The sequence below is a fragment of the Saccopteryx bilineata genome, chromosome 7, assembly GCF_036850765.1.
Source record: "Saccopteryx bilineata isolate mSacBil1 chromosome 7, mSacBil1_pri_phased_curated, whole genome shotgun sequence".
Taxonomy (NCBI): Eukaryota; Metazoa; Chordata; class Mammalia; order Chiroptera; family Emballonuridae; genus Saccopteryx; species Saccopteryx bilineata.
In genome coordinates, this window is record NC_089496.1 from 46208902 (window position 1) to 46233586 (window position 24685).

General features: G+C 50.5%; 1 protein-coding gene across 1 annotated transcript; it reads right to left on the reverse strand.

The window, feature by feature from the left end:
- Positions 1-19269: 19269 nt before the first annotated feature.
- Positions 19270-24156, reverse strand: TRIL (TLR4 interactor with leucine rich repeats). Its single transcript, XM_066239518.1, has one exon. The coding sequence runs from the start codon at positions 23494-23496 to the stop codon at positions 21058-21060; it is 2439 nt and encodes an 812-aa protein (XP_066095615.1). The 5' UTR covers positions 23497-24156; the 3' UTR covers positions 19270-21057.
- Positions 24157-24685: the final 529 nt, after the last annotated feature.

Below are 24685 nucleotides of genomic sequence, written 5' to 3' on the forward strand. Positions count from 1 at the left end.
AGGGAACGGGATGGAGGGGAGGACGGGGTAGGGAGGGAGGAAAAGGGAAGGGATGGAGGGGAGGAGGGGGAGGAAGGGAAGGAGGAAAAGGGGAAGGGATGGAGGGGAGGAGGGGAGGAAGGGAGGGAGGAAAAGGGAACGGGATGGAGGGGAGGAGGGGGAGGGAGGGAGGGAGGAAAAGGGGAAGGGATGGAGGGGAGGAGGGGGAGGAAGGGAGGGAGGAAAAGGGAACGGGATGGAGGGGAGGAGGGGGAGGGAGGGAGGGAGGGAGGGAGGAAAGGGAACGGGATGGAGGGGAGGAGGGGGAGGGAGGGAGGGAGGAAAAGGGAACGGGATGGAGGGGAGGAGGGGGAGGGAGGGAGGGAGGAAAAGGGAAAGGATGGAAGGGAGGAGGGGGAGGAAGGGAGGGAGGAAAAGGGGGCGGGATGGAGGGGAGGAGGGGGGAGGAAGGGAGGGAGGAAGGAGGAAATGGACAGCGTCACAGGTGCAGCGAGGAATCAGTTTAATCCGTGGAAGGAGAGTCGGCACTTCTAAGAGCATCTCTTTCTTCTCTTTTTTAAATCAACCTTCTAAATAAACGGTTCTCTTCTCCGCGCACTCCGGACAGTCTCAGCAGAATATCCAGTAATAAGCCTAAAGGTCACTTTGTCATGGACACTGTAGGGCCAGAGACAAGAACTAGGCTTGGTTCCTGTGATTGGTTGACATTTTATTAGCGTGAGTCATCTGCTTATATTAGCCACTGGTGGTCAGTCGTGTATCGTTTCGCCCTCACACTGCTCCGCCAGCTGGAGGGTTTCGAAGTGCCTTAAACAATACAACCACTTGTTATGGATGTTTGTAGCAGTCATCTGTCTCCTTTGTCACATAGCAGCTCCCTCCGGTCATCCTGATGCAATGTCAGCAGAGCCGTAAGAGCAGTTAGATCCTCGGGTCTGAGGGTGAGCAGTCAGCTGCCGGACCGACTTCACTGGCCCCAGCTAGCTGGCTTCACTGTCTATCAGGACTGTGTGGGCGAGTTCAATCTTGATTATATGGACAAGTTCACATCTACCTCTGTAGATATCTTTTCTTTTAGGTAGATCTATCACCTGAGTGTTTGGGTCCAGGCTCATGTCAGCGTGGGGTCTCTGAGTCATTCCAAGTAAAGTGACAAGACAAAGAAGGTTATGTAATCTTCAGAAATATAAGCAGATACATAGATTTCTAGCCTTTCCATTTCTTTTTATAAAAGTCGGGGCATGTTTTATCATTTTAAAACACAAGCTGCTGCTTAAGCCATTCCCACTGAGAGACAAAAAAAAAGAAAAGAGGAAATGTGTTCAACTGTGGGACAAGTTAGAGGGAGTCGTGGGGTTCCTTCATCTGATGTACGTCTATATAAAGTAGAAATGAACACTTTATTCTATGAAGTCCATACATCTAAAGAAAGCCCAGCGGCTGCCTGTCCACAAGGCTTCTGCAAATCTCCTGCTCCCAATATCTGTCCTTCCAGGATCTTTGTTAGTTGTCCTTTGTTGATATGACCTGATATCAGAACTGCCTGACTAGCTCTGGTCTAGAAGTAAACTTTTTAGTTGTTTGTTTCACCTAACTGCTGAGAGAAATTCTAGCTCGTGTAGCCGTAAATAAAATTTTATTTTCTAGAAACAGGAAAGAACCTTCAAGAAGTAAAGTAATTATCTATTCTGAATCCACCACACAAGCCCAGGTGGTCTGATGTTTGAGCATTACATTTGGAGACAGTTAAAAAGATCATGAAAGTTACTCAAAATAAAATTTCCCCCTTGAAGACAAGATTTAGCTCTGTAGGATAGCTTTCTTTGTCTCCATTCTCTTGGTGCCTTTTTTTTCTTAAAGCTACCCTCAAAATAAAGGAGGGAGGAGGCTTTTTATAGCATTACTGATTACATAGTGTCCTCTATTGACCGAGAAGGCCATTAGAACAGTCTAGTTATCTGAAATTTAAGTCGGCTAGCCAAAGCTCTTAAGATGACAAATACACGCATTTGTTGGGCTGCCCCTGTCCCTTCGGGGTTAACTAAATGGCCTGGAGTGGGTAAGGGGAGCAGAGGGCCACTCCACTCGCCACTCGGGGAGGAAAGGCTTCCTGGGGTTGTTTTTGAGCTTAGAAACAACAATCCGTGATCCCCCCCGCCCCGCAGCTGAATCATATCTATTTTTTTTCATGTAGTCACTCTCCCCGGGGCATCCATAAAACGCTTCTTGTCGCATATTTCTAGCTACAGGATGCTCTTCCTCTTTCCGATGGACGCTGCTTTGAATTCTCCGGGAAGATGAGACCCAGCACGCGGGCGGAAGGGGCAGAGGGTCATGGGATGCCGGAATGTGCCGAAGTGGGGTCGCAGGAAGTGGGCTTCGGGGAGGGTAAGGGGCACGGCTGGGTGGAGAGGCCTGGAGATCACAGTTGGGCAAAGCCAGAGAAGCCAAGGTTATGCCTTGAACCCGCCCACTTCATGCTTAGAAAGCAATTTTATTAGCGCCTTTCTGCTGTGTGCTATAAAACCAAGTGACCGCTAGGGGGCAACATGGTACAAGACAAGAACGTGACCACCCATTAAGAGAGGAAAGAAATAACAGACATGGAGATAAAACAGAGGTCTTGAAAAGAAGTGGGCAGAGCATGCTTTCCAGTGCCTCTTCTCCACAGTCATACACTCCCCAAAATGTCAAAAAAGTCACTGACTAATAAAGTACTGTGCACACTAATCCACCATTTCTTTTCTGTTAGATTCTAAGAGTTGAGGGAAATTTTAGAGATTATATGTACTCCTCAAACTAATCCTCAGAACAAGTAATTTCTGGACGCTTACTCTACTCACAAGTTTAAAGTATAAGATCAGCCCTGGCTGGTTCACCGTTGGTTAAAAGTGTCCCAAAACAACGAGTTTGCAGATTCAATCCCTGGTCAGGGCAGACACCGGAAGCAAGCAAAAATAAAAATAAAAAAATGCACAACTGGGTGGAACAACAAATACTTCCCTTCCACCCCCCCCCTCTCTTCTTCTCTCTGTCTCTTGAAAAATCAATAAAAGATTAAGCTCTGGCCTGATAGCCCAGTTGGTTGGAACATAGCCCCGGAGCGCAGAGGTTGCTGGTTCGATTCCCCGGTTGGGGCGCATACAAGAGCAGCTCGATGTTCCTGTCTCTCAGGAAGAAAAAAAAATACGACTTTTTAAAAATATTTTTAATTATAAAATAAGTGATTGAATTTAAAGAAAATAAGAACTAAATAATGAGCCAGGACATAACAGAAATATTGGAAGTGGTACTCAAATGCCGCTTAGTGTTGTGTGGTGCTGATCCTCTAACGGGGGTAGTCAAATGTTTTATAAAAACCGCCCACTTTTGCAGTGCTGGTCAACCTAGTCCCTACTGCCCACTAGTGGGCGTTCCAGCTTTCACGGTGGGCGGTAGCAGAGCGAACAAATGGCATCGCGATTGGCCCACCATGAAAGCTGGAATGCCCACTAGTGGGCGGTAGGGACTAGGTTGACCAGCACTGCAAAAGTGGGCAGTTTTTATAAAAAGTTTGACTACCCCTGCTCCAAGAGAACGGAAATCCATGGCCGGCCGGCCTTCGCTAAGTCCTCCAGAGAGACCAGGGCCAGGCTGGGGTCAAGTGCACGCTGGAGCCACAAAGCAGAACTATGGGAAATCGTCGTTTTGGGCCTCAAATCTCAGCCTCTGCCTCCTTGAAACTAGTTGATTCAACCAACTCTGAAAAGTGGAGACAGTATAACTCGAACCAAGCCATCTACTTCCAGGCCACCTTTTCCTTGTCTAGTCCTCATGTGCTGATTGAAATCCGACGTATTCGTTCATTCTCATTATACCAGACGTGGGAGTGAATGACCAGATATTTCCCTCTCGGGGAAGATTTTAAATGGATAAAAAAATCATACTGTTTTAACGTGAGGAACACAAAGTGAGTCTGACCCCAACACTAGCTGTTTGTCTTTGAGCAAGTTGCTTTGCTTCTCTGCGCCTGTGTTTTCTACCTCCAAAGCCGAGGTATTCATGGCTGCCTCACTGGGTAACCATCCTGTTGAGCGAGCCGATAATCGGCTGGCGGCGCTGTGCAGAGCGTGTTTCCATCCGCTCAGATAGCTTGAGTTCTCACTACACAACAGACCCCGCGCCGAGCGCTGGGCAAACTTCAGCCCATTTCATCCGTAGAACAGACACGTGCAGAAACGTTACGCTCCTGTCCCCTGTCCCCTTTCACAGGTGGAGAAACCAAGACCTAGCTGGAGAGGGCGAGTCACTTCCTGGAAGTTACTACATCCCTGTTGCTAAGCATGGGGGGCAGAGCTCATGTGGCCACAGAGACTTCATACATCACACACCTTTGCTTCCCAGAAAGGACACAGTGTTAGGGAATGCAAGGGGTAGACTGTCGTGGATTCCCTGCTGGGGTTCCGTCACACAGCCCCAGGTCCTTAAACTGTGCCCGGCCCCACCAGGTTAATCTGAAGGATCCGGCACTACCAGCCTGCACCCTGCTGCTTAGCAGCAGGAGCAAGCAAGCAGCCCTCAAGAGGGAGAGAGCGAGGAAGGCGGGAAGTGGGGGAGGAATGAGGCCCCCGGCCAATCTGGGAGAGTGTGGGCAGTGCCCCGCAAGAGGCTCTGGTGGGGAGGACACGCCCACGGCCACGTGCTTTCCTGTGAGTTCGGAAAGGCACTGCCAGGCAGTGTGCCATGCGGAACTGGCGCCTCTTTGATGCTCTGTCCCGGCCTTGTGGATGGGACGGGTGATGCCGGAATTTCCAGAGTTCCAACTTGGATGTTCTTTACTGTACTAATCGAACGCCTTCTCCTTACAATGATCTCGTCATCTACGCTCACCCTTAGCCTTGGCACGTAGGCTACCTGTAGGTGGTAAGAGGAGGCGATGCCACCCTCACCAGGTCAAGAAGGGCAAGGCCACACATGGCTGTCAGCGGGGAGTCCCCTTGCCCATGAAAGGTTGCTCCTCACGGTTGGGGCCAGCATCTGACCCTGAGTCACAGCAGCATGGCCTCACTCCGTGGGGAACGCTTACACCACCAGCTAGAAATCCTTCTTGTTCTGAGAAGAACGCCCTGTCCTGAAAGGCCCGTGGCAATGAACATTTCAGAATAGAGCAGAGCGCCACTGTGGCTACGGCTTAGCCAAAGAGCCCGCTTCGTTTCCTGGTGCAGGCCGGCTGTACAGCCATTTGTACTGGTTCTGCTCCATTAGGCTAATTGGTTTTCAGATATAAATTAAAGCTGCTGTCCCAAGCCCACTGTGCCGCCTTTTCACAAAATCACCCTACTCCTTGTTTAATGAGTTAGCCGCTTTTGTAGATGCGAGAGGATAATTTTTTTAATTTAGTACTCAAGCTAAAAATCTGGCCCACTGGAGCACAGAAATAATTAAGCAGCACGATGGAGTGCCGTGCACGCAAAAGCCACATGCCTGGGGCAGGTCATGCGTCTGACTGCTTCCCAAGGTGGCATTTGCCATCATGCCTTTGGCATCAGGAAGCACTTGGCCACTGGGAAGTTCCTGCAGAAGTCCTACTGTCCCTGGGATGTGTCTTGGAATGCCCAAATCTTAGGACCATCCTGGGGCACCTGTCACCATCTGGGCGGAATGGGCTGGAAACAGTAGAACAAGCCCCCTCCACGGCTGGGATCGCCCAGGATGGCAGAACATTCTCTTCCCCGGGCATACGTATCCCTCATCTGCCGGAGTACCACAATCACACGGTCACTGGCTTCATTATGTTAAGACAGTGGCTCTAGGCTAGGAGTCAGCGAGCCTGGACACATAATTTGTGGGACCCACTGCAGAGCGAAAATGCAGGGCCCTTTGTCCAAAAAGTTTTTTTTTTTTAAGGTACTGTTAAGACACTATCGATATAAAGTATTTTCCTTCTTTTCCAGCCTCTACCTTAACATATGGTATTTATTTTTTATTTGCTATTTGATGTCATGCTCAGTAAAGAAAACTTAAAATTTTTCACTGTTCGCATGAAGTGTTACTTTCTGCTCATCTTTAGAAAACGCGATGCCAGTTTGAAAGGCAAATGGAAGAGCATTCAGCTGAGACCTGAAACCACCAAAATGATAGACTTGTACCTCGCCGCCCATCCGTGCATGTGGGATTCGTGCTCGCCCAGTGATGGACAGGCTGCACGGAACGCACTCCGCTGACGGCTTGCCCATGACCTTCTGCCAACGCAGAAAGGAAGAGAAATCACAGCTGTCCCATCTTTCCCTCTCTTAGGTTGTCATTTCCAGGATAGTTGCTGAATGCAGTTAGGAGCAATTCGTCAGCGCTGGGTGTGCAGCTCTGACCGAGGCACCGTGGTTGTGTAAGATCTTAACACGAGGGGGAAACAAGGAAGGTGGATAGGAACTCTCCGGATTGTCTTTGCAAGGCACATGCTCATCTAAAATTATCCTAAGTTTAAAAGATTATTAAAAAGAACAAAGACTTTCTTAGCACACCTCTCAAGAAAAATCAGGGTGTTGTTGTTTTTTTTTTGTTGTTGTTGTTTTTTAGCTGCTTTGCTTTTTAAGGATTTGAGGCACTGACCTACCGTGCCTGATGAGATGCACCTGTTATGGATGCCTGTACCCGCTTCTCTTCTCCGAGATTCCGACGGACGGGATTAGTGGTGGAATCCAGGACTGGCTATTTAACAAACACTCACCCTGAAGAGTCTCATCAGACAAGGCTGTGAAACATGGAATTAGAATAGTTGTGAGTCCAGTAAACTGGGTCCACATGCATTGGTGTGACTGTCCTCTCCTCACCAGCGGTGTGGCCGAGGTGCTGGGCCAGACCCTCCCATGCCCGAGGGCGGGAGCACTGGGGTAAGGCGGGAAGCCCTGGGGTAAGGCGTGAGCACTGGGTAAGGCGGGAGCACTGGGGTAAGGCGGGAAGCCCTGGGGTAAGGTGGGAGCACTGGGGTAAGGCAGGAAGCCCTGGGGTAAGGCAGGAGCACTAGGGTAAGGCGGGAAGCACTGGGGTAAGGCGGGAGCACTGGGGTAAGGCGGGAAGCACTGGGGTAAGGCGGGAAGCACTGGGATAAGGCGGGAGCACTGGGGTAAGGCGGGAGCACTGGGTAAGGCGGGAGCACTGGGTAAGGCGGGAGCCCTGGGGTAAGGCGTGAGCACTGGGGTAAGGAGAAAAGCACTGGGGTAAGGCAGGAGCACTGGGGTAAGGCAGGGAGCACTGGGGTAAGGCGGGAGCAGTGGGTAAGGCGTGAGCAGTGGGGTAAGGCGTGAGCACTGGGGTAAGGCGGGAGCACTGGGTAAGGCGTGAGCACTGGGGTAAGGCGGGAGCACTGGGGTAAGGCAGGAAGCACTGGGGTAAGGCGGGGAGCACTGGGGTAAGGTGGGAGCACTGGGGTAAGGCGGGAGCAGTGGGTAAGGCGTGAGCACTGGGGTAAGGTGGGAGCACTAGGGTAAGGCGGGAAGCACTGGGATAAGGCGGGAGCAGTGGGTAAGGCGGGAGCACTGGAGTAAGGCGGGAGCACTGGGGTAAGGCGGGAGCAGTGGGTAAGGCGTGAGCACTGGGGTAAGGCGTGAGCACTGGGGTAAGGCGGGAGCACTGGGGTAAGGCGGGACACTGCGGAGCACTGTGCCTCATGGGAAATAGAAGGACAGTAAAATCCTGTGCTGTTTATCGTCTCTTAACATCTTGGAATTTCCATCTCTTTGCATTGGAAAGAACCCCTAATATTTTTTAAAGTTTTTTTTTTTATTGATTGATTTGAGAGAGAGAGAGAGAGAGACATCAATTTGTTGTTCCACTTATTGATTGATTCCTGTATGTGCCTTGAGCAGCGATCGAACCCACAACCTTGGCGTATTGGGATGACATTCTCATCAACCGAGCTACTCGGCCAGGGTGAATCACCCTTAGTTTTGACAAGACCTATGAGAGTGTGCCACAAATTGCTAGTTCCCTTGCCTCTGATGAGATAATACATTTTTATCATCAGTGAACATCTTAGAAGAATTTTTTGCAAAGCGCTGAGGAGATGGACATGTAGCAGGCACTGGCCAAGAGGCAAATCAGATGGAGAGCTAATGAAGGTTTGAGGGTTAAAGTGCAGCTTTTGGTACGACGTCTTGTGAGCAGGACACTCAGATGGGTTGTGGGAGGCGGTGAGGGGGAACAGAGCATCATCCCTTCTATAAGGTTAGCAGAAGGGCCACCTTCACTTCCGGGTCTACGCTAACCATCTATTCCACACGTATTTAATGGGTCTACCATACTCATGGCATCATGTTAGAGCCGTTCGTGATGTTGTTCTTAAATGCTGTTCGAGCCCAAGAAAATGTTGGCTCTTTTGTCAGTTTAAACACACGCGCGTGCACACAGTTACACGCCAACCGCCTGAAACCAACAAGAACAAAAGGAAGACTTAACTGGAAAAACCGCAGAACACCACCGACGGGTAGCCAGGCTTCACAAGGCACAGAGATAGGAAGTGGGTGGTCACTGTGAACCGAGACGGAGACTTGCCTGCATCTTCCCGGGGGGGGGGGGAGCTCTGGGCGCTGCTTTTCTCAATATCTGAGACTCCTGGTAAAAGCATCCCACCTCCCACTTTCTACCTCCTGTACACATGGTTCAAAATGCTGACTCCACACTCCAGAGCTCTCTCCTCTCCAAGCTCCAGTGCAACCAGAGAACAGGCTGACGTTCTTCTAGGTCCCAGAACAAGATTCTGCTGTGGCCGCTGGGGTCACGAGCTGGCCAGCCTCAGGGGTTCATGGACAGCAAGCAGGATGCACGCTCACAGTCCTTCATGGGGGGGGGGGCTTGGTCTCAGTGGGCACCCCCAGAAGAACCGGCTGCTGATGGAGAATGGCCCGCTCATTCAGAAAAACTCTGGTGCTTGTGTCATCTCCTCCGTCCGCCAGTTCTGGGTCACACACTTGGGTGTTGGATTCTGGGTGAGAAAGAAAATAAGGGAAGGAAAGGGGTAATGGTAATGACAAGCCGTTTTGACTGTAAAATCCTCTGCAAATCAAAGGACCCACAGCTAGAGCTAGACTGCCTTCTGCGTTCTTCCTCCCTTCACACCCTGAATTCGCGCTGGAGAAGAAATGTCAACGGAGGGACTTCGCATGTTCCGCTCACAGCGCCTCGTCCCGTCCGCAAGAGGGGCTTTCTAATGCACAGCTCAGGGGGAAGTCACAGCCAGGAGGGGCTGCACAGAGGAAGAAAGACGGGTGGAGAGGCTAGGAATGAAAGAATGAAAGAGGATCTGATAGCAGGAAAGCTGGTTCGAATTAGCGAGACAATGCAAGCCTTGACATTCCTGATGGATGTCAGCGGTTAAGTGCTAGCAGGACCTTCTGAGGTTACAGCCTCCATTCAGACCCCAGCCCTGGACGGCAACCTGAAACCCAAGGCCACGGGCGGGAGCATCTGTGAGCCCGCACGGATTAGTGCGGTGGCCCTAGAGGCCCCTCGGGAGGCCGCTTCCTCCCTCAGCACCGGATTCCCCGATGCCAGGTGTGCCGGGGGTGGGGGGGAGGCGGCGACAATACCAAGTCATTAAGATAAAATGTTCTTGGCTGTGTCAAAGGCATTTTCTTTTATGATGAGAACAAAGGGCGAGTTGATGAACTAATTTGTTGGTGGGGGAACTTGCAGCATCAACTATTAAATGAATGCTTCGGATTTTTGTTTGTTTTTCAATGGCCCCATTATTATTTCAGTTCAGCTACTCCAAGGCTCGTATTTCCTAATTTATTGTCGTTTGCTACAATCCTCTGGGACACAATAATTGAATTTTACCGGCGTCATTACCGCATCCACAAACAAGCGACGTCTTCGGGAACTCAATCAGTCCAAGCCGGTCCGCGGGCCCGAAGGAGACGTGTGTGCCCGGGGTGGTGGGTCTCAGCACGGGAAGACTCGTGGTCTCCTGGCCAGGCTGATGGGTCACTGCAGCTGGGCACAGACCAGGCTGCTGCCTGTGGTCAGCTCTGACCACCCCCCTGAGCAGGAGCAGCAGGAGCACAAGGGTCCTTGAAGAAGAGAAAAGAAAAAAAAATCTGAGGCTTCAGAAAGCTCGCTCCCCAAATAGCCAGATTCTAATCTCATTGCAGTCAAAAATAGATGAGCCTCTGAGACAGGGTCGGCATACTTGGTTGAGAACCAGGAAATTCCACAAGGACATACTGAAATTCCATCCAAAAAAAAAAAAAAAAAAAAAAAAGGCGGATTGACAGTCTACATCCTTATGTTCTTACATCCAAAACAGGAAAATGGGATAATAAAAATGATCATTTTAGATGCATTTAAGGGCTACATGGACACATAGAGGTCATCTAAATCCAGCCTCTACGTTCCCTCATTTTCCACTGGAGGCTCGAGTTCTTATCTCGCTGTGCTATTAAAGGGTTTTTTAGAAATCTACATCCTTCGAAGGGTTGCACGTAAATACTTAGGGTAGTAGCAAGGCTGGGTGAACAGAATATGACCTGTGAAGAAATGGACTGACCCTTGACTCCCATGCACCCCTGAGCAAGTTGCTGAACTCTTGAGCCTTGATTTCTTCACCTGGAAAAATGGGAAACATAATATCATTGGCTTCTCTGAACACTGAGATAAGGCACACAAGCATCTAGTAAAACACCCCGGTTTTAGCTGAATTTCATTCTACCTTGGCATTTGATAAGGAAATAGAAACACTGAAACTATTTTGAAAACACTGAACTATGAGAGATCACAGGAGAGGAAGAAGTCCCCTCAGGCGAGCACATCCATAATTTTGAAGGCCAGGGATTTGGGGTAGTTTTTCTTGAGCAGCTAGACATCACATACCACTGGGAGTTTGCAATAGTTTTGAGGACTTAGGTCTCCTTTGGCCCACAGATCACATTTCAACTTCGATACTGTCCCTGTCTTGAAACAGATGACTGTCCTGGCAAAGAGTGAGGGAATCCTCCTTCTCTGTCCCACGTCCCCATTCTTGGTGACAGAAAACCAAAGGTGCCACTATTTCCTCTCCTGGCTCATGTCCCTTCCCTTTACCTTCCATTAATAATCAGGAAAATACTCCCAACCAAATCAAACATCGACAGATCAAATTCTCTTATGGGCTGAATTGTTGAAGTTCAGATGTTGAAGTCCTCATTCTCCAAGGGTTCGGATATTGAAGTCCTTACCCCACTCTCTTAGAGTGTGACATTATTAAGAAATAGGGTCGTTGCAGATGTAATTACTTTTAAGACTGAGGCCATATTGAAGTAAAGTGGACCTCTACTCTAATATGACCAGTGCTCTTATGAAAGGGAAATTGGACCCAGACGGGCACACAGGAAGGCCATCATGTGACGATGAAGGCAGAGATGGGGCTGAGGCTACAAGCCAAGGAACCCCCTAAGACGGCCAGCAAACCACCAGAGCTTGAACAGAGCCTTGGAGCTGATTCTCTCATAGCCCAGAACCATCAGTCCACACCTTGTTGGCAGAACCCTGCCGACATCTAGATCTTGGACTTCTAGGCTCCAGAAATGTGAGACCATGCGTTTCTGTTGTTTAGGCTACCCAGTTTGTGATACTTTGTTACAACAGTCCTAGAAAACTCAAACAATGGTAACCACTTCTTGGAAATACAAGCGGTCCCTGGGGTTGTAAATGAGCTAGGTTCTGTAAGTTTGTTCTTAAATTGAATTTGTATGTTAAGATGGAACAGGCACATTTACCTATTCAATGCCACTTAGATGTTTGTCTCAACATGGTATTTATTTTTACCTTTCTGCGCACATAAATACTTAAACATTTTCAAGTCCACAGAACCTATCTCGTTAGTAACCCAGGGACTTCCTGTAAAACCTCTCTCACCCCGTAAGCTGTCCCCCTCCCCCTCCGCCCCTTCCCTTCCCCGTCCCCACAACAACTTCTATGGGGCTCTGCTCCACTGATCACCTAAGCAGACTTGGTACTGTCTGTGGGCTCTGCTCCACTGATCACCTAAGCAGACTTGGTACTGTCTGTGGGCTCTGCTCCCGGAGTTTGCTTCAAAACTCCAGGCCAGAAAGCAGTTAGCACCATGTTGGGGAAGGTGGGGGGGGGGGGAGAGAGCTAGCACCAGCATCCTCCAAGGTCAAGTCCCTCACCTCCAGCCTCCCTGGTCAGATGGCAATCACAGCCCGAGAGATGACAACACAGATTGTCTGTGTTTGACAGCCTCATTCAGTTCTCTTATAAGGCAAAACTATGCCCCTTGAAGTCTTGCAGACTGGAGTGGCGGTCGTGAACCTAAGCTTGCAGAGGGAAGGCTATGGCAGTAAAAATAGAAAAAAGCTAAAAGAGGAAAGAAACTGTAAGAAGCCAAACATTCTGTCTGTCTCTCTCTCACACACACATATATATACACACAAACACAACACATCACACCTATACACACAAGTGCTTTCCCACAGGGCTGCGTCTCCTTCTATGGTTGTGTCTTCACAGGAATAGAGATATTGGTTTCTGTCCCCCGGGGTAATGATGATGAATGGGCCAAGGTCGGCCGCTCCGCCAGCCGTTGAGACCGCTCTCTCTGGCACCTGCAGATAATCGTTCACCTGGTGGGGCTGGCTGTCTGGGCTCCATTCCTGCCTCGCAGTGTGGCCGAAACATCCCTTATCGCACAGAAACACTTGTCTTATTGTGTCTTCCTGGTGCAGAAAGAAACTCATAAATTATTGTTATGCCTGGGTTTTTTTTTAAAAAAATGTCTCAGTCATGATTTGGTGGGGGAAGAAGTTACTGAAGAATGGGGGCAAGGTGGAAATAAAGTCGTCAGTGTGCGGGCATCAATTTTCTGCTGCATGTCCTAGAAAGCAAAAACGCAGGCTTTGGTGACAGATCTATGATGAAAAATCCTTCCTATCTTAAATCCCTTCCTAACGGGACTCAGGCGTACATTTTTAAAAATTCTCTTAACATCTACTGAGAATCTACTACGTGAGATGTGCCAGGCTAGCTGATAGGAATGCCAATGTATAAATTAGACCCAACCCAAGTTATTTTTTTCTAAGCAATCTGAAATCTACACATAGTGCACAAAGAGAGGAAATAGGGCTAGATCGCCGCCAGTGTTCACCTTTGGAGAACTGGGTTCCTGTACTAAAGCTAGACAAAGTAAAATCACACCGTTCCCCCACACCTGCCATTTAACAGTACCCATCCGTTTGCAGCCATTGCTAAAGAAATGTCTCTTTGGGTGGAATTACAGCTATTAAATGACCTGACCCAACGCACAAGTGTATATCACTTCTGTCAACAGTGTCTGGCACGTGTGTCTCAGTGGGAACAGGTTGAACAGCTGCCTGTAGCACTCAGCGAGAAGCAGGTAGCCAGACCTCTATGCTAAGCCAGCCAGGTCCGGTGGACACAGAGAGAAACAGAAGATGGGACCCTCGCCCTAAGGGTGCTCACAGACTCCACAGCACACAGCAGCGACCCCTCCACCTCAAGACAGAGCGAAGCGTTTGTGGCCATGAGATGGACCGCATGTCTTTCCTTAAATATTTAAGGATGAGTGATATATCTCTGGACACTGCCCTGATACAGCTTAAGGAAAACCAAACTACTAAGAGATGATTTTTAAAGTGTCGCACTGGGGGTGGGGGTGGGGTGGAGTGGAGAAAGGAAATGCTCACGGTGAATTGTAAGAATAAGCCCCTGGTGTTTTACCCGTTGTCACATGGACTCACAAGTTGGCAAGTGTCAGGACTGACAGCAAGGACTCTGGAGCCAGCCAGCCTGGTTTCCAACCCAGGCTCCCCCACCTCCCCCCTCAGGGAGCTCGGTCACAATCCATGACTTCTCCGTGCCTCGGTTTCCTCATCTCTCGTGTGAGAATGGCAACAGGACCAACTTCGCAGGGTTATTATGTGGACTGAATAAATTAGAGTGGAGGCAGCTCTTAAACTTGTGCCTGACACAAAATACATGCTTAGAAAGTCTGTTAAGTTAAATTAAATGCCCTAATTACATTAAATTAAATTATGTTCCCTAAGAGTCAACACTTGAGTGTTACATACTCAATTTATGTAATGCCTTCTTCAAGTCTTTACCTACGAGAAGTAATACATATAAAACCAAGAATCTCACATATAGCTTCTCCCGTCATTAGATGTTGCACATTGTCAGTTAATAATACCTTTGGTGTAGGCAATATTAAAAGTGTGTTACTTTCTCTGTGACAGTGAGCTATACTGGATTTACCAGTACTCTTCAATATTGCCAGTCGATCTATAGATTTAATGCCACACAAATCAAAATCCCACCAGGCATTTTTTTTTTTTTTTGTAGAAATAACAAGCTAGTTTCTTTTTTAAGTGAGAGGAGGGGAGATAGAGAGACAGACTCCCACATGCTACCTGACCAGGATCCACCCAGCAAATCCTATCTGGGGATGACACTCAAACCAATTGAGCCACTGGCTGCCAGAGGAAAGGGAGAGAGAAGGGGAAGAGGGCAGGGAAGAGAAGCGGATGGCTGCTTCTCCTGTGTGCCCTGACTGGGAATCAAACCTGGGATGTCCACGCGCTGGTACAGCATTCTACCCACTGAGCAAACTGGCCAGGGCTAACATACTAATTTTAAAATATATATGGAAAATCAAAAAAGTGAAATAGCCAAAAGCACCACTGAGAAAGGAGAAAATTAGGATGATTCATACAACCTAATTTCAAGACTTACTATGTAAGCAGTGCGCGCACGCGCGCGCACACACACACACACACACACACACACACACCCAGAGCTGTTTGGTTGTGTTTTGTGCTTAATTCTACTTAAGCTGCTCTTCCTTCCACCTTGTTGGGATCACTCATTATCCTCTTTCTTACCTGGGTCTCTAAAGAAAATTAACTTATACTTTTAAACTTACCAAAAAAGTTGCAAGAATATTTCAAAAAGTTTCTGTATCCCTTTGAACCGGCTTTTCCAATTGTTGCTATTTTGCCCCATTTGCCTGAACACTCTCTGTCTCTCAACTATTCGAGAGTAAACTGCAGATGTCCTGCTCCTCTGCCTCTAAATGTTTCCATTCTATTTCCTGAGAACAGGGACATTCTCTTAAATAATCACACAATTATCCTGATCAAAGAGTTTAACACTGATCAAATGCTATCATCTAATCCATCCCTATAGTCCAAAATCAGCTGTCCTAGAAATGCCTTTCTAGCTGGTTCAATGTAGGATCATGCATTGCATTTACTTGTTATGGTTTTTTTGGGTTTTTTTTGTATTTTTCTGAAGTTGGAAATGGGGAGGCAGTCAGACAGACGCCTGCATGCGCCTGACCGGGATCCACCCGGCACACCCAACAGGGGCGATGCTCTGCCCATCTGGGGCGTTGCTCTGTTGCATCCAGAGCCATTCTAGTGCCTGAGGCAGAGGCCAAGGAGCCATCTTCAGCGCCCGGGCCAACTTTGCTCCAGTGGAGCCTTGGCTGCAGGAGGGGAAGAGAGAGACAGAGAGGAAGGAGAGGGGAAGGGGTGGAGAAGCAGATGGGTGCTTCTCCTGTGTGCCCTGGCTGGGAATTGAACCCGGGACTCCTGCACGCCAGGCCAACGCTCTACCACTCAGCCAACCGACCAGGGCTTACTTGTTATGTTTTTATTATTCTCTCTCTCCATTTTCTTTAAACAGAAGCACACGTAAAGTAAGTTTACGTATGGGCAGGTTGATGGAAATGTGCTGACTAGAAGCCTGGAGGACCTAACTCAGAATTTCCCCTAGGAGCAGTAGTTCCGTGTTTGCTCACTCAGGGTTCGCCGTGATGTTATAAAGCATAACTTCAGTGAATCAGGAGAATTGACTGTTAGAAGGAACCACGACTCACAACGGCCATTGGTTCTGGGGTCATCGCATGGGGAAGGACATCAGGGGCTCTGTCGTTATGGATTTAAAGGCTGAAAACAAACACCACGAGATGTTAACTGTTATTGAGCGGTGTGTGTGTGTGTGTGTGTGTGTGTGTGTGTGTGTGTGTGTGTGTATATGTTATTATTTGCAATCATTTTAATTTTCTAAAGTAAAATCCTTGCAAGAACTCCACCGTTGGGAGCGAAGGGAATAAGAGGGTGGTCACCATGAAAAGTACAGTTTTCTACACGCTACAGTGCACCTATACTGAGATCAGTGCAAAAACAGCGGCGGGGTAAGCATAACTTAATCGAAAACTGTAACCTAGAATAGTGACTTGCTGCTACATGGCCTTGGCTGGTCTTAGCACAGGCTGGCCCTGCCCCGTCTCGGAACTGGCATTACAAAGCTTGATCGAGTGTGAAAGAAACATTGTCAGGAGATGCCGTTGCTTGAAATGCCGGTGCGTGGCAACTTCTCTCTGTCCAGCTCCGGATGCCAGTTCTCAGCCAAATTACAAAGGCTGCGTCAAGAAGGAATCACAGCACCTGTGGCTTAACATCTCTCATTACAGATGTAATAGGGCAGTTAGGAACTTTGCCCCAAGATAAAGCAGCCAGGTGTCAGGAAGCTACATTTCCACCCCCTATTTCAGTAATTAATGTAGCTACTACCATCTCCACATACTGTACCTGTCTCCCAAGCAAAATGAAAAGAATACTATTTGCCATAAGATTGAGAAAAAGTAGTAACCGGACATCCCTAGGGGAAAAAATTGTGCGCGCAAAGTATCCCTTTAAGTAAACTAAGAGTAAAAGCACATTTGGAGATGCTATCACTTAAGAAATAGGTGGGGGCACTATTCAAGCAAGATCATTACCCAATCCTTAGTTCCAATCTAAAGGATGAATTAATTTATGCCAAGAGTTTAATAAACCTAGAAAAATTTGCTCAAATACTAGTCTGTTGACTTGTTTATATTAATGAGAAAGTATTGCAAGAGCCATCCTTCCACACTAAACTTTAGAAGAGCCTCAATTAACCAGAACAAGAGAGGCAGGACCCTGGCCGGGTTGCTCAGTGGATAAAGCATGGTCCAGGCACACCCAGGTCACGCATTCGATCCCTGGTCAGGGCTCACACCAGAAACAATCAATGAGCACACAACTAAATGGAACGAGTAAGTGGAACAACGAGTTGATGCTTCCCTTCCTCTACCTCCCTCTCTCTCAAATCAATGGCAAACTTAAAAAAGAGGAAGAGAGAAGAGAAGGGTCACTGCAATCTCATGATGTGAATTTTCTGATGGCTTAGGGCTTGTGCACAACACTATGCAGGTAGGACTTTTTTTTTTTTTTTGATTTTTCTGAAGCTGGAAACGGGGAGGTAGTCAGACAGACTCCCGCATGAGCCCGACCGGGATCCACCCAGCACGCCCACCAGGGGGTGATGCTCTGCCCATCCGGGGCGTCGCTCTGTCGCAACCAGAGCCACTCTAGCGCCTGGGGCAGATGCCAAGGAGCCATCCCCAGTGCCTGGGCATCTTTTGCTCCAATGGAGCCTTGACTGTGGGAGGGGAAGAGAGAGACAGAGAGGAAGGAGAGGGGGAGGGGTGGAGAAGCAGATGGGCGCTTCTCCTGTGTGCCCTGGCTGGGAATCGAACCCGGGACTTCCGCACGCCAGGCCAACACTCTACCACTGAACCAACCGGCCAGGGCCAGGTAGGACTTTTAAGACACCTGTTTTAACGGACGCAGAGGCTGAGGCACAGAGAGAGTAATGAATGAAATGAATGCAATCTCAGAGGACTAAGATTCTTTCATCACTTCCTTAAAATCACCCTGAGCTTTAACGATGCTGTCATTCTCCGAGATGGTGAAGGTGTGAGACTGAGGAGGATTCCGTTTTGATCCTGGGTTTGGGATTTGGATAAATACCTGGCATTCGAATGTTTCATTGTCCCCATATCTCCAAGTCTTTGAAGCAGGGGTGAACTACAATACCAGGTAATCCAGTGTCTATTTTTAATAGTTTCTTTTCTTTTTGAGAGTTTAGAGAAAGGCGGGGCGGGGGTTGGGGGCCGGCAGGAAGCATCAACTCATAGTTGCTTCTTACATGTGCCTTGACCAGGCAAGCCCAGGATTTCGAACCAGCAACCGTAGCATTCCAGGTCAATGCCTGATCCACTGTGCCACCACAGGTCAGGCAATAGTTCCTTAAAATACAGTGGCTGCCCATATTGCTGCACTTCTGATGAAATCCAAGTACATGGCGAACTGATGAAGAGTGTCACATCCTAATTGTCACCTGGCAGCATCACAAAATGACCTACCTTATGAAAGCAACAATCTTAGCTGGTTGAGCCGACTCTCCCGCCCAAGTTCCAGACTGCTTCAGCGACTCTTTAACTGAACACGCCTACCTCATACAGAATTCTTTTTTAGTTATAAATTTTCTCTTTCCCTAAACTTCATAATAGCACCGGTGACCTCCAGTTCTTTCTTATTATTGACCATGCGAGTCAAAGGGCTTGACTTGTAATTCAGTTTCCTTTAAACAGCTGGTGCCTGCTGAGACCCAATCACCGTGCTGTCACTGTGGTCTTAATAGCACCCTCACATCCTGGCTGACCACCTACCTGCCTTCAGAGTCGTCTCCTTCTTCTTTGGGGCATCAAGTCACGCAACCATTGCTTAAAAATGAGGTCCATCTGCTCCTGTGGAAGCGAAAATTAAAAAAAAAAAACATTGAAAGAAGACAGAAAGACTTCATGCCTCTGTCTTATTTTCACTGATGAAAACTGCTGTAGAAACATGCTGTGTATATCATTATGCAAGTGTATAAAATACTGGAAATTCCAACAATAAAACATCTCTATCAGTTAGTGGGTTTATTGATGTTAACTGAACACAACAAGGTATAACATGGATTCATTCCCCACTGAAAGACTTCCCAGGGACGCTGTTTTTGCATAGTTTCAGGCAGTAAGCATTTTCGGCGATGTCCTGCAGTTAAGACGTGAGGTCGTGGGAAAACTAGAGGTGCTTTCTAGACTTTCTTTGGGTCTATTAAGAGGCTGTGCAAGAGACACAGTTAAGAGAGGCAGTTTTCGGTGAATGAAAAAAGCTAGGAGCAAGAAAGGTGCGAGGCAGCGCAAAGATCGCAAGTAAGAGCGAACAACTCCACCTCCCCTGTGTACCAATCAGCCTGCAATCTGAAACGAGCCCTGGCAGTAAACTGAGGATGACAGTTTATTTCCTGTGGTTTATTGAGTTTCGGCCCCACCGATAAGACTGCCAGGAAAGCAGCTGTCCTGTAAGTGGTCTGGACATTTATTCTTCTGAACATAAACAAAGATCAGTTCATTTGGATCCCTGGGTCTCTGCTCAGCTGTGGGGACAAGGGCAGGCTTGGCTCAGTGGAGGCCAAACATAAAAGGAGTGGACTGAGGGTGAAGGACCCCTGGACTATGATAGATTCCCTGAGTCATCAGGACCCTCAGGGGTGTAAGGCCCTAAACAGAAGCTGCGCTGTTGGCCTCAGCACCAATACAACGGCCTCCACAGCTCCCCACTGCCTTTGAATCGTAACCGTGGTAAATGTAACCACGGACACCCTCCTAGTGACACCACTTGTAGACCACACACAGAATCATTCATGTAAACCAAATCACCACATTTAGTGATCAACATGTACTTCATAAATATCAGGGAACAAAAGTATCTCAAAGAGTTGAAAACAACAGAGCAACGAAGGGAGGCTAACCCTAACTTTAAAACAAGAACACTGAAAAGGAATACCGCAATTAATAACTAAAAGATAAGGTTTAATAACACAGGAAAACACAGGGTAGTGGCGGGACTGGTTTGCACAATATAGAATTATTTCACAGTGAGGTTTAAGTACTCATAGCAATCTTCTGGTTTTAGTAGAAAGATGACCACTGATGTACATTTTTTTTCACATTTTTTCCCCCAATAATTTCTTCCCTTCTATTATTTCACATAGAGTAAGACATTAATGTGATCAAACATATACACTATCAGTTGACAATCACTTTTTGCTCCCCTATTAGGAAATGACCTTTTTGGGGACAAGCAGGGCACAGTCGACTGTGTGTCACTGATAAAAAAAAACATGAGAAGTAGCACGTGGCATTTATTTCAAACTGGACACATTGTCAGAGATGCAGTATGCGTCCGAGAACACTGCGCTCCCCACGGGGTCATCAGTCACATACACGTTACATTCTTTGATCAAGTCTGTCATTGAAATCTCCTTTTCCATCTATAGGGTTAAAAATAATAATAAAATTAAAAGGCCACAGGAGCAACCCTGACAGAGAAGTCTTGCATGCTTGCATCCTTCTCCAGAGAAAGTATGTCACTTTAGTTAACCCCAAAGCTCAACAAACATTCTTGTGGTGTTGTTAAAAAAATTTTTTTTTGTTATTGAACCACCCAGCTTCACTAAAACAGTCCTTGAGTTTATTCGTCAGTTTGTTAAATGTCAGAGCTCTTCACATTATTGAAAAAAATAGCATCTCTAATTATTTAAACATTAAGTTATCTTGAATGTTCTATTAACCACCATGAAAGAGTTCCTTTGCGACTGTGTTCAACTTTGCCACCTGCTTACATCACTCTTCTTGGCAGAAACTACCAGACCAGTGGAGTCCCTTGCCAAGCCTCCTTTATAATGGTAATAAGTTCTTTTTTCCTTAAATAGAACCAAAACATCTCTGTTTGATGCTGAACAGATAAAAAGCATGTATCCAAATCTCTTTCTGGCCATGCTGGGGGCACAAACCCCCTTTTCTACCCCCAAGGGGGTCCAGCTATTGCATTGTAATGCCCCAAAAGCCCACCTCATAGCTGTGCTAAGGTCTCCCCGTAAAGAAGGCCTCCCACCTCTGGAGCTCACTACTCTTGGCCTTGACCACCAAGTACCATCCATCTACTACATGAGTGACTGTGTGTGGGGGGGAGGGGGGCAGTGCCGAATTGGCTGTCTATCCCCTTTGGCCTCTCTGGCCAAGTGCACAAAAGGCAGAAAGGAAACAGACTGATAAAATGAGATCTTCCCCTGAGGTGGGTTGATGGCCCCACAGAAAGGTGGCTCTTCAAGGCCAGTGAGATGGTCTCCACACCCCTGGAGGCCCTGGATCTAGTCGGCAAATCGCTGTAGGAGATGGTCCTCCCGCCTCAAGCTGCCGCCCGCACCGCTGCCCCCGCTGTCCATGAAGCGGTCACAGGGGAATTCGATAAGGTCCGCCTCGCTGAGTGCGCACACGGTGGTGCGTGGCCTGTGCGGCTGGAACCCGGAGAAGTCAGCAGACACGCCGGTGCCCATGGAGCGCAGCGGCCGTCGGGTGGAGTACATATGGCGAACGTGGACAGGAGCCCCTCCCTTTCGCCTGGCCCGCAGCTTCCTCCGCAGCCAGCGGGACGCCCAGGCCGCCAAGGCCAGAAGCACTAGCAGCGCGTTGACGGCCAGCAGGGCCAAGGTCAGCAGCTGGTAGTCAATGCTGCTCCGGTTCCCAGGCTCTGGCAGGGTGACCAGCCCCGCGCAGTGGTCCCGCGGGGCCACTGGGCAGACCCGGCCCCCCAGCACGCCCTCCACACACACCAGATAGGGGGTGTCTCCGCGCAGCTCGCGCAACGTGGCCGAGTCGCTGCGCTCCGGCAGGTAGACGAAGCGGTGGAATTTTGGCTGCTGGCCAAAGCGGTCGAAGAGCAGACGGAAGCGCGCGCCGCCCAGCGGCGGGGGGCTGCGGTGCTCGCGCACTGCCCAGCGCACCGAGGCGCTGTCGGCGCCCACGGCCTCCACCGTCAAGTTGCACAGGATGAACTTGTTGAAATCGCACGGATCCGACACCAGCGGCGGCAGGCCCACCCCGTCGTCGGACTGGGCGGCGCTCTCTTGATGCTGTGCGGCTAGAAACTGCTTCGCGGCGCGCTGCCAGAGGTCGCCAGCGGGCGGTGGCACAGAGGCGGGCGTGGCGGTCGGGGTGGGTTTGGAGTGGACAGGATCTGGTGGCGTTGGAGGTCCCCGCTCAGGCTTCTCGAGCAGCTCCAGAGGGTGCGACCCCAGACCTGCCACAGCAGCGGCGGAGGGGCCCGGCTGCTGGAGGCCTGGATCCCACAGGCTCAGCCTCAGGGCGCTGCGGTTGCCCAAGAGCTCCTTGGCGGCCCCATCCCAGGGCACCCCAGGCAGTAAGCGCCCCCGCTGCTGTGACTGTGGCTGCGGCGGCAGCTCCTGCGCGAGGCCACCTTCAGGGGGCGCCATCTGCTCCTTCGTAGTAGGGGGTAAGGGCCGCAGCTTGCCGTCATCGGTCGGGGAAACCGACGGAGAGGGATCGGCGCAAGACCCGTTCTGCAGCTGTTGATCATCCAGGTAATCCAGGTACTTGCCCCTCAGGGCCGGCGGGTGGCGACACTGCACAAAGACGGTGAGAAGCCGGCCTTGCGAGTGCCAGTCGCCCATCCAGCGCTTCAGACCTCGGAGCCGGCAGTCGCAGGTCCAGCCGTTGCCGTCTAGGTCCAGCCGGTAGAGGGCCGGGCTGGCGGCGAAGATGTCCCCAGAGAGAGCGCTGAGCGCGTTGTCGCGTAGGCTGAGTTCGCGCAGCCGGCCCAGGCGGCCAAAAATAGTGGGGTGCAGAGCGGACAGCTCGTTGCCGCTCAGGTCCAGCGCCTCCAGGCTGTGCAGAGGTTCCAGCAGCGCCACGGGCAGCTGGCTCAGCCGATTGCCCTCCAGGCGCAGCTCGCGGAGAGTCTCCAACCCCCAAAAGGCCTCCGGCGCGAGGTGCGTGAGCTGGTTGCCCCTGAGCGAGAGAAGGCCGAGGCGCGGCAGGTGCTGGAAGACGCGCGGCCCGAGGTACTGCAGGCTGTTGGCGGAGAGGATGAGGGTAGAGAGGGAGCGCAGCGGTGCGAAGGTGGCCGCGTGGCGTAGGGAGGGCTGCAGCTCGTTGGCAGAGAGGTTGAGAAAGCGCAGCTTGCCAAGCTGAGCAAAGGCGTTCTTGCCCAGAAAGCGGATCCGGTTTGACTCCAGATGTAGGTAGAGCAAGTTGCCCAACGGGGCGAAGACTGCGTCTGGCAGCGCCCCCAGGGCGTTCCCGTCCAGCCGTAGCTTGACCAGACTCTCCAGACCCTCGAAGGAGCCACGGCTCAGGCGGCCGATCTCGTTCCCGTTGGCGTACAGGATGCGCAGCTTGCGCAGCGGGGCCAGCGTGCCCGGGACGAGCGCCTGCAGGAGGTTGTTCCCCAGGTAGAGCTCCTCCAGTCGCGAGAGCTTCTCGAAGGTCTTGGGGTGTAGAGAGCGGATCTGGTTGTACTGCAGATCAAGCCGTCTGAGCTGCCCCAGGCGATGGAAGTCGAAAGCCGTGATGTTGGTTATGAAATTGCCGCCAAGGCTGTAGGTGAGCACGTCCTGGGGGCTCGGCAGCGAGCTGGTCTTGGGCACGGCGCGGAGCCCCCTGTTGGTGCACAGGAGGTGCTGAGGGTGCTGGCAGTCGCAGCGCTCGGGGCAAACGGGCTGGGCCCGCGGCGGGAGCGCGAGGCAGCCGCACACCACGAGCAGGAAGCGCACGGCGCGGGCAGCCTCCATCGCCACCCGCCCTGCGTGCAGCTGCCGGATCGTCTTCCTGGCCTGCCGGCTCTGTGTCTCCTCTGCATTCCCCTTGGCCTGGCCAGAGTCGCTAAATGGCCTCTTTCGGGACTCCGCCGCACGGTCCAGCCCCTCCTCCGCCTTTTGTCCGGTGTCTGGCCCGGGTGTCTGCAGGCGGGCTTCACCCAGCCAAGTCAGGCGGCGCAGAGCGCTCCGCGAGCTCCGGGTGCTACTTGTTGCATCTCTGCAGAAAACTGTTTCTCCCTGTGCGCGTCGTGGGGCGGAGGGGAGGGGGGGGGGCAAGAACTGAGCTTTTTGTTTGCAGCTTGAATCCGGAGAGCTGGATTCCCTGGCACGGATTCTCCCCGCCGAGTGGATTCCCCAGCTGCAGGCAGGCGGGATCCCTTCCAAGAGCTGCTCGGGGCGCGGCTTGGCTGCTGCGCCCCGGAGGGCGGCTCGGCCCCGGCAGCTCGCGCTTCCTCGCAGTGGATCCGAGACCGGGAACACGGCCTCGATGGAACAGCCGAGGGAGGAGCTGGGGTGCGCAGGCTGCGTCCGGAAGGGACCCAAGTCCGCGAGTGGCGAGCAAACCGGGCGGAAATTCGTTCTTCCCACACTCTGCCCCCGGGGACGCAGGCGGGGAAAGAGGAGACGGCGGAGGGAGGACAGACCTCGGCAGGGGGAGGGGTAAACGCTAAGTGGCTCCGCGTCTGGTCAACCCGAGCCCGGGACGCCAAGTGAGAAAAGTAGGGATTAAAAACAGCTGTATGGGGCGGACACGCTGGGCTGGGGGCTGGGGTGGATTACCGGTCGAGCAAAAGGGATTTGCAGACAGAGACCTTTTTATTTTAGACGAGGACACCAGTCGCTTCGGAGCGCGGTATGTCTTACTCGTTTTTAAATCACTTGCTCTTCCAGGTGCCATCCTGCGGGAAGTTGGGGCAGCACGGAGCCTGCCAGCTTTCTACAGAAGTTTTGGGGAGCACAAGGTTGTCTGAAAAAAAAGCCGTCGGTGGGCCACTGTCAGAAAAGGCTAGATCAACCCACTCTAACTGCCGCGTGTTTGGGTTTGGGGGCATCCTGTCACTGGTTAGTGGAGGAGAGGCACCGCCCCCTTCAGGGATCTGAACTAAAGGCGGTGCTGTAGGCAAGAGCAAGAGGAGGGCAGAACTGGCTCTACCACCGTGAA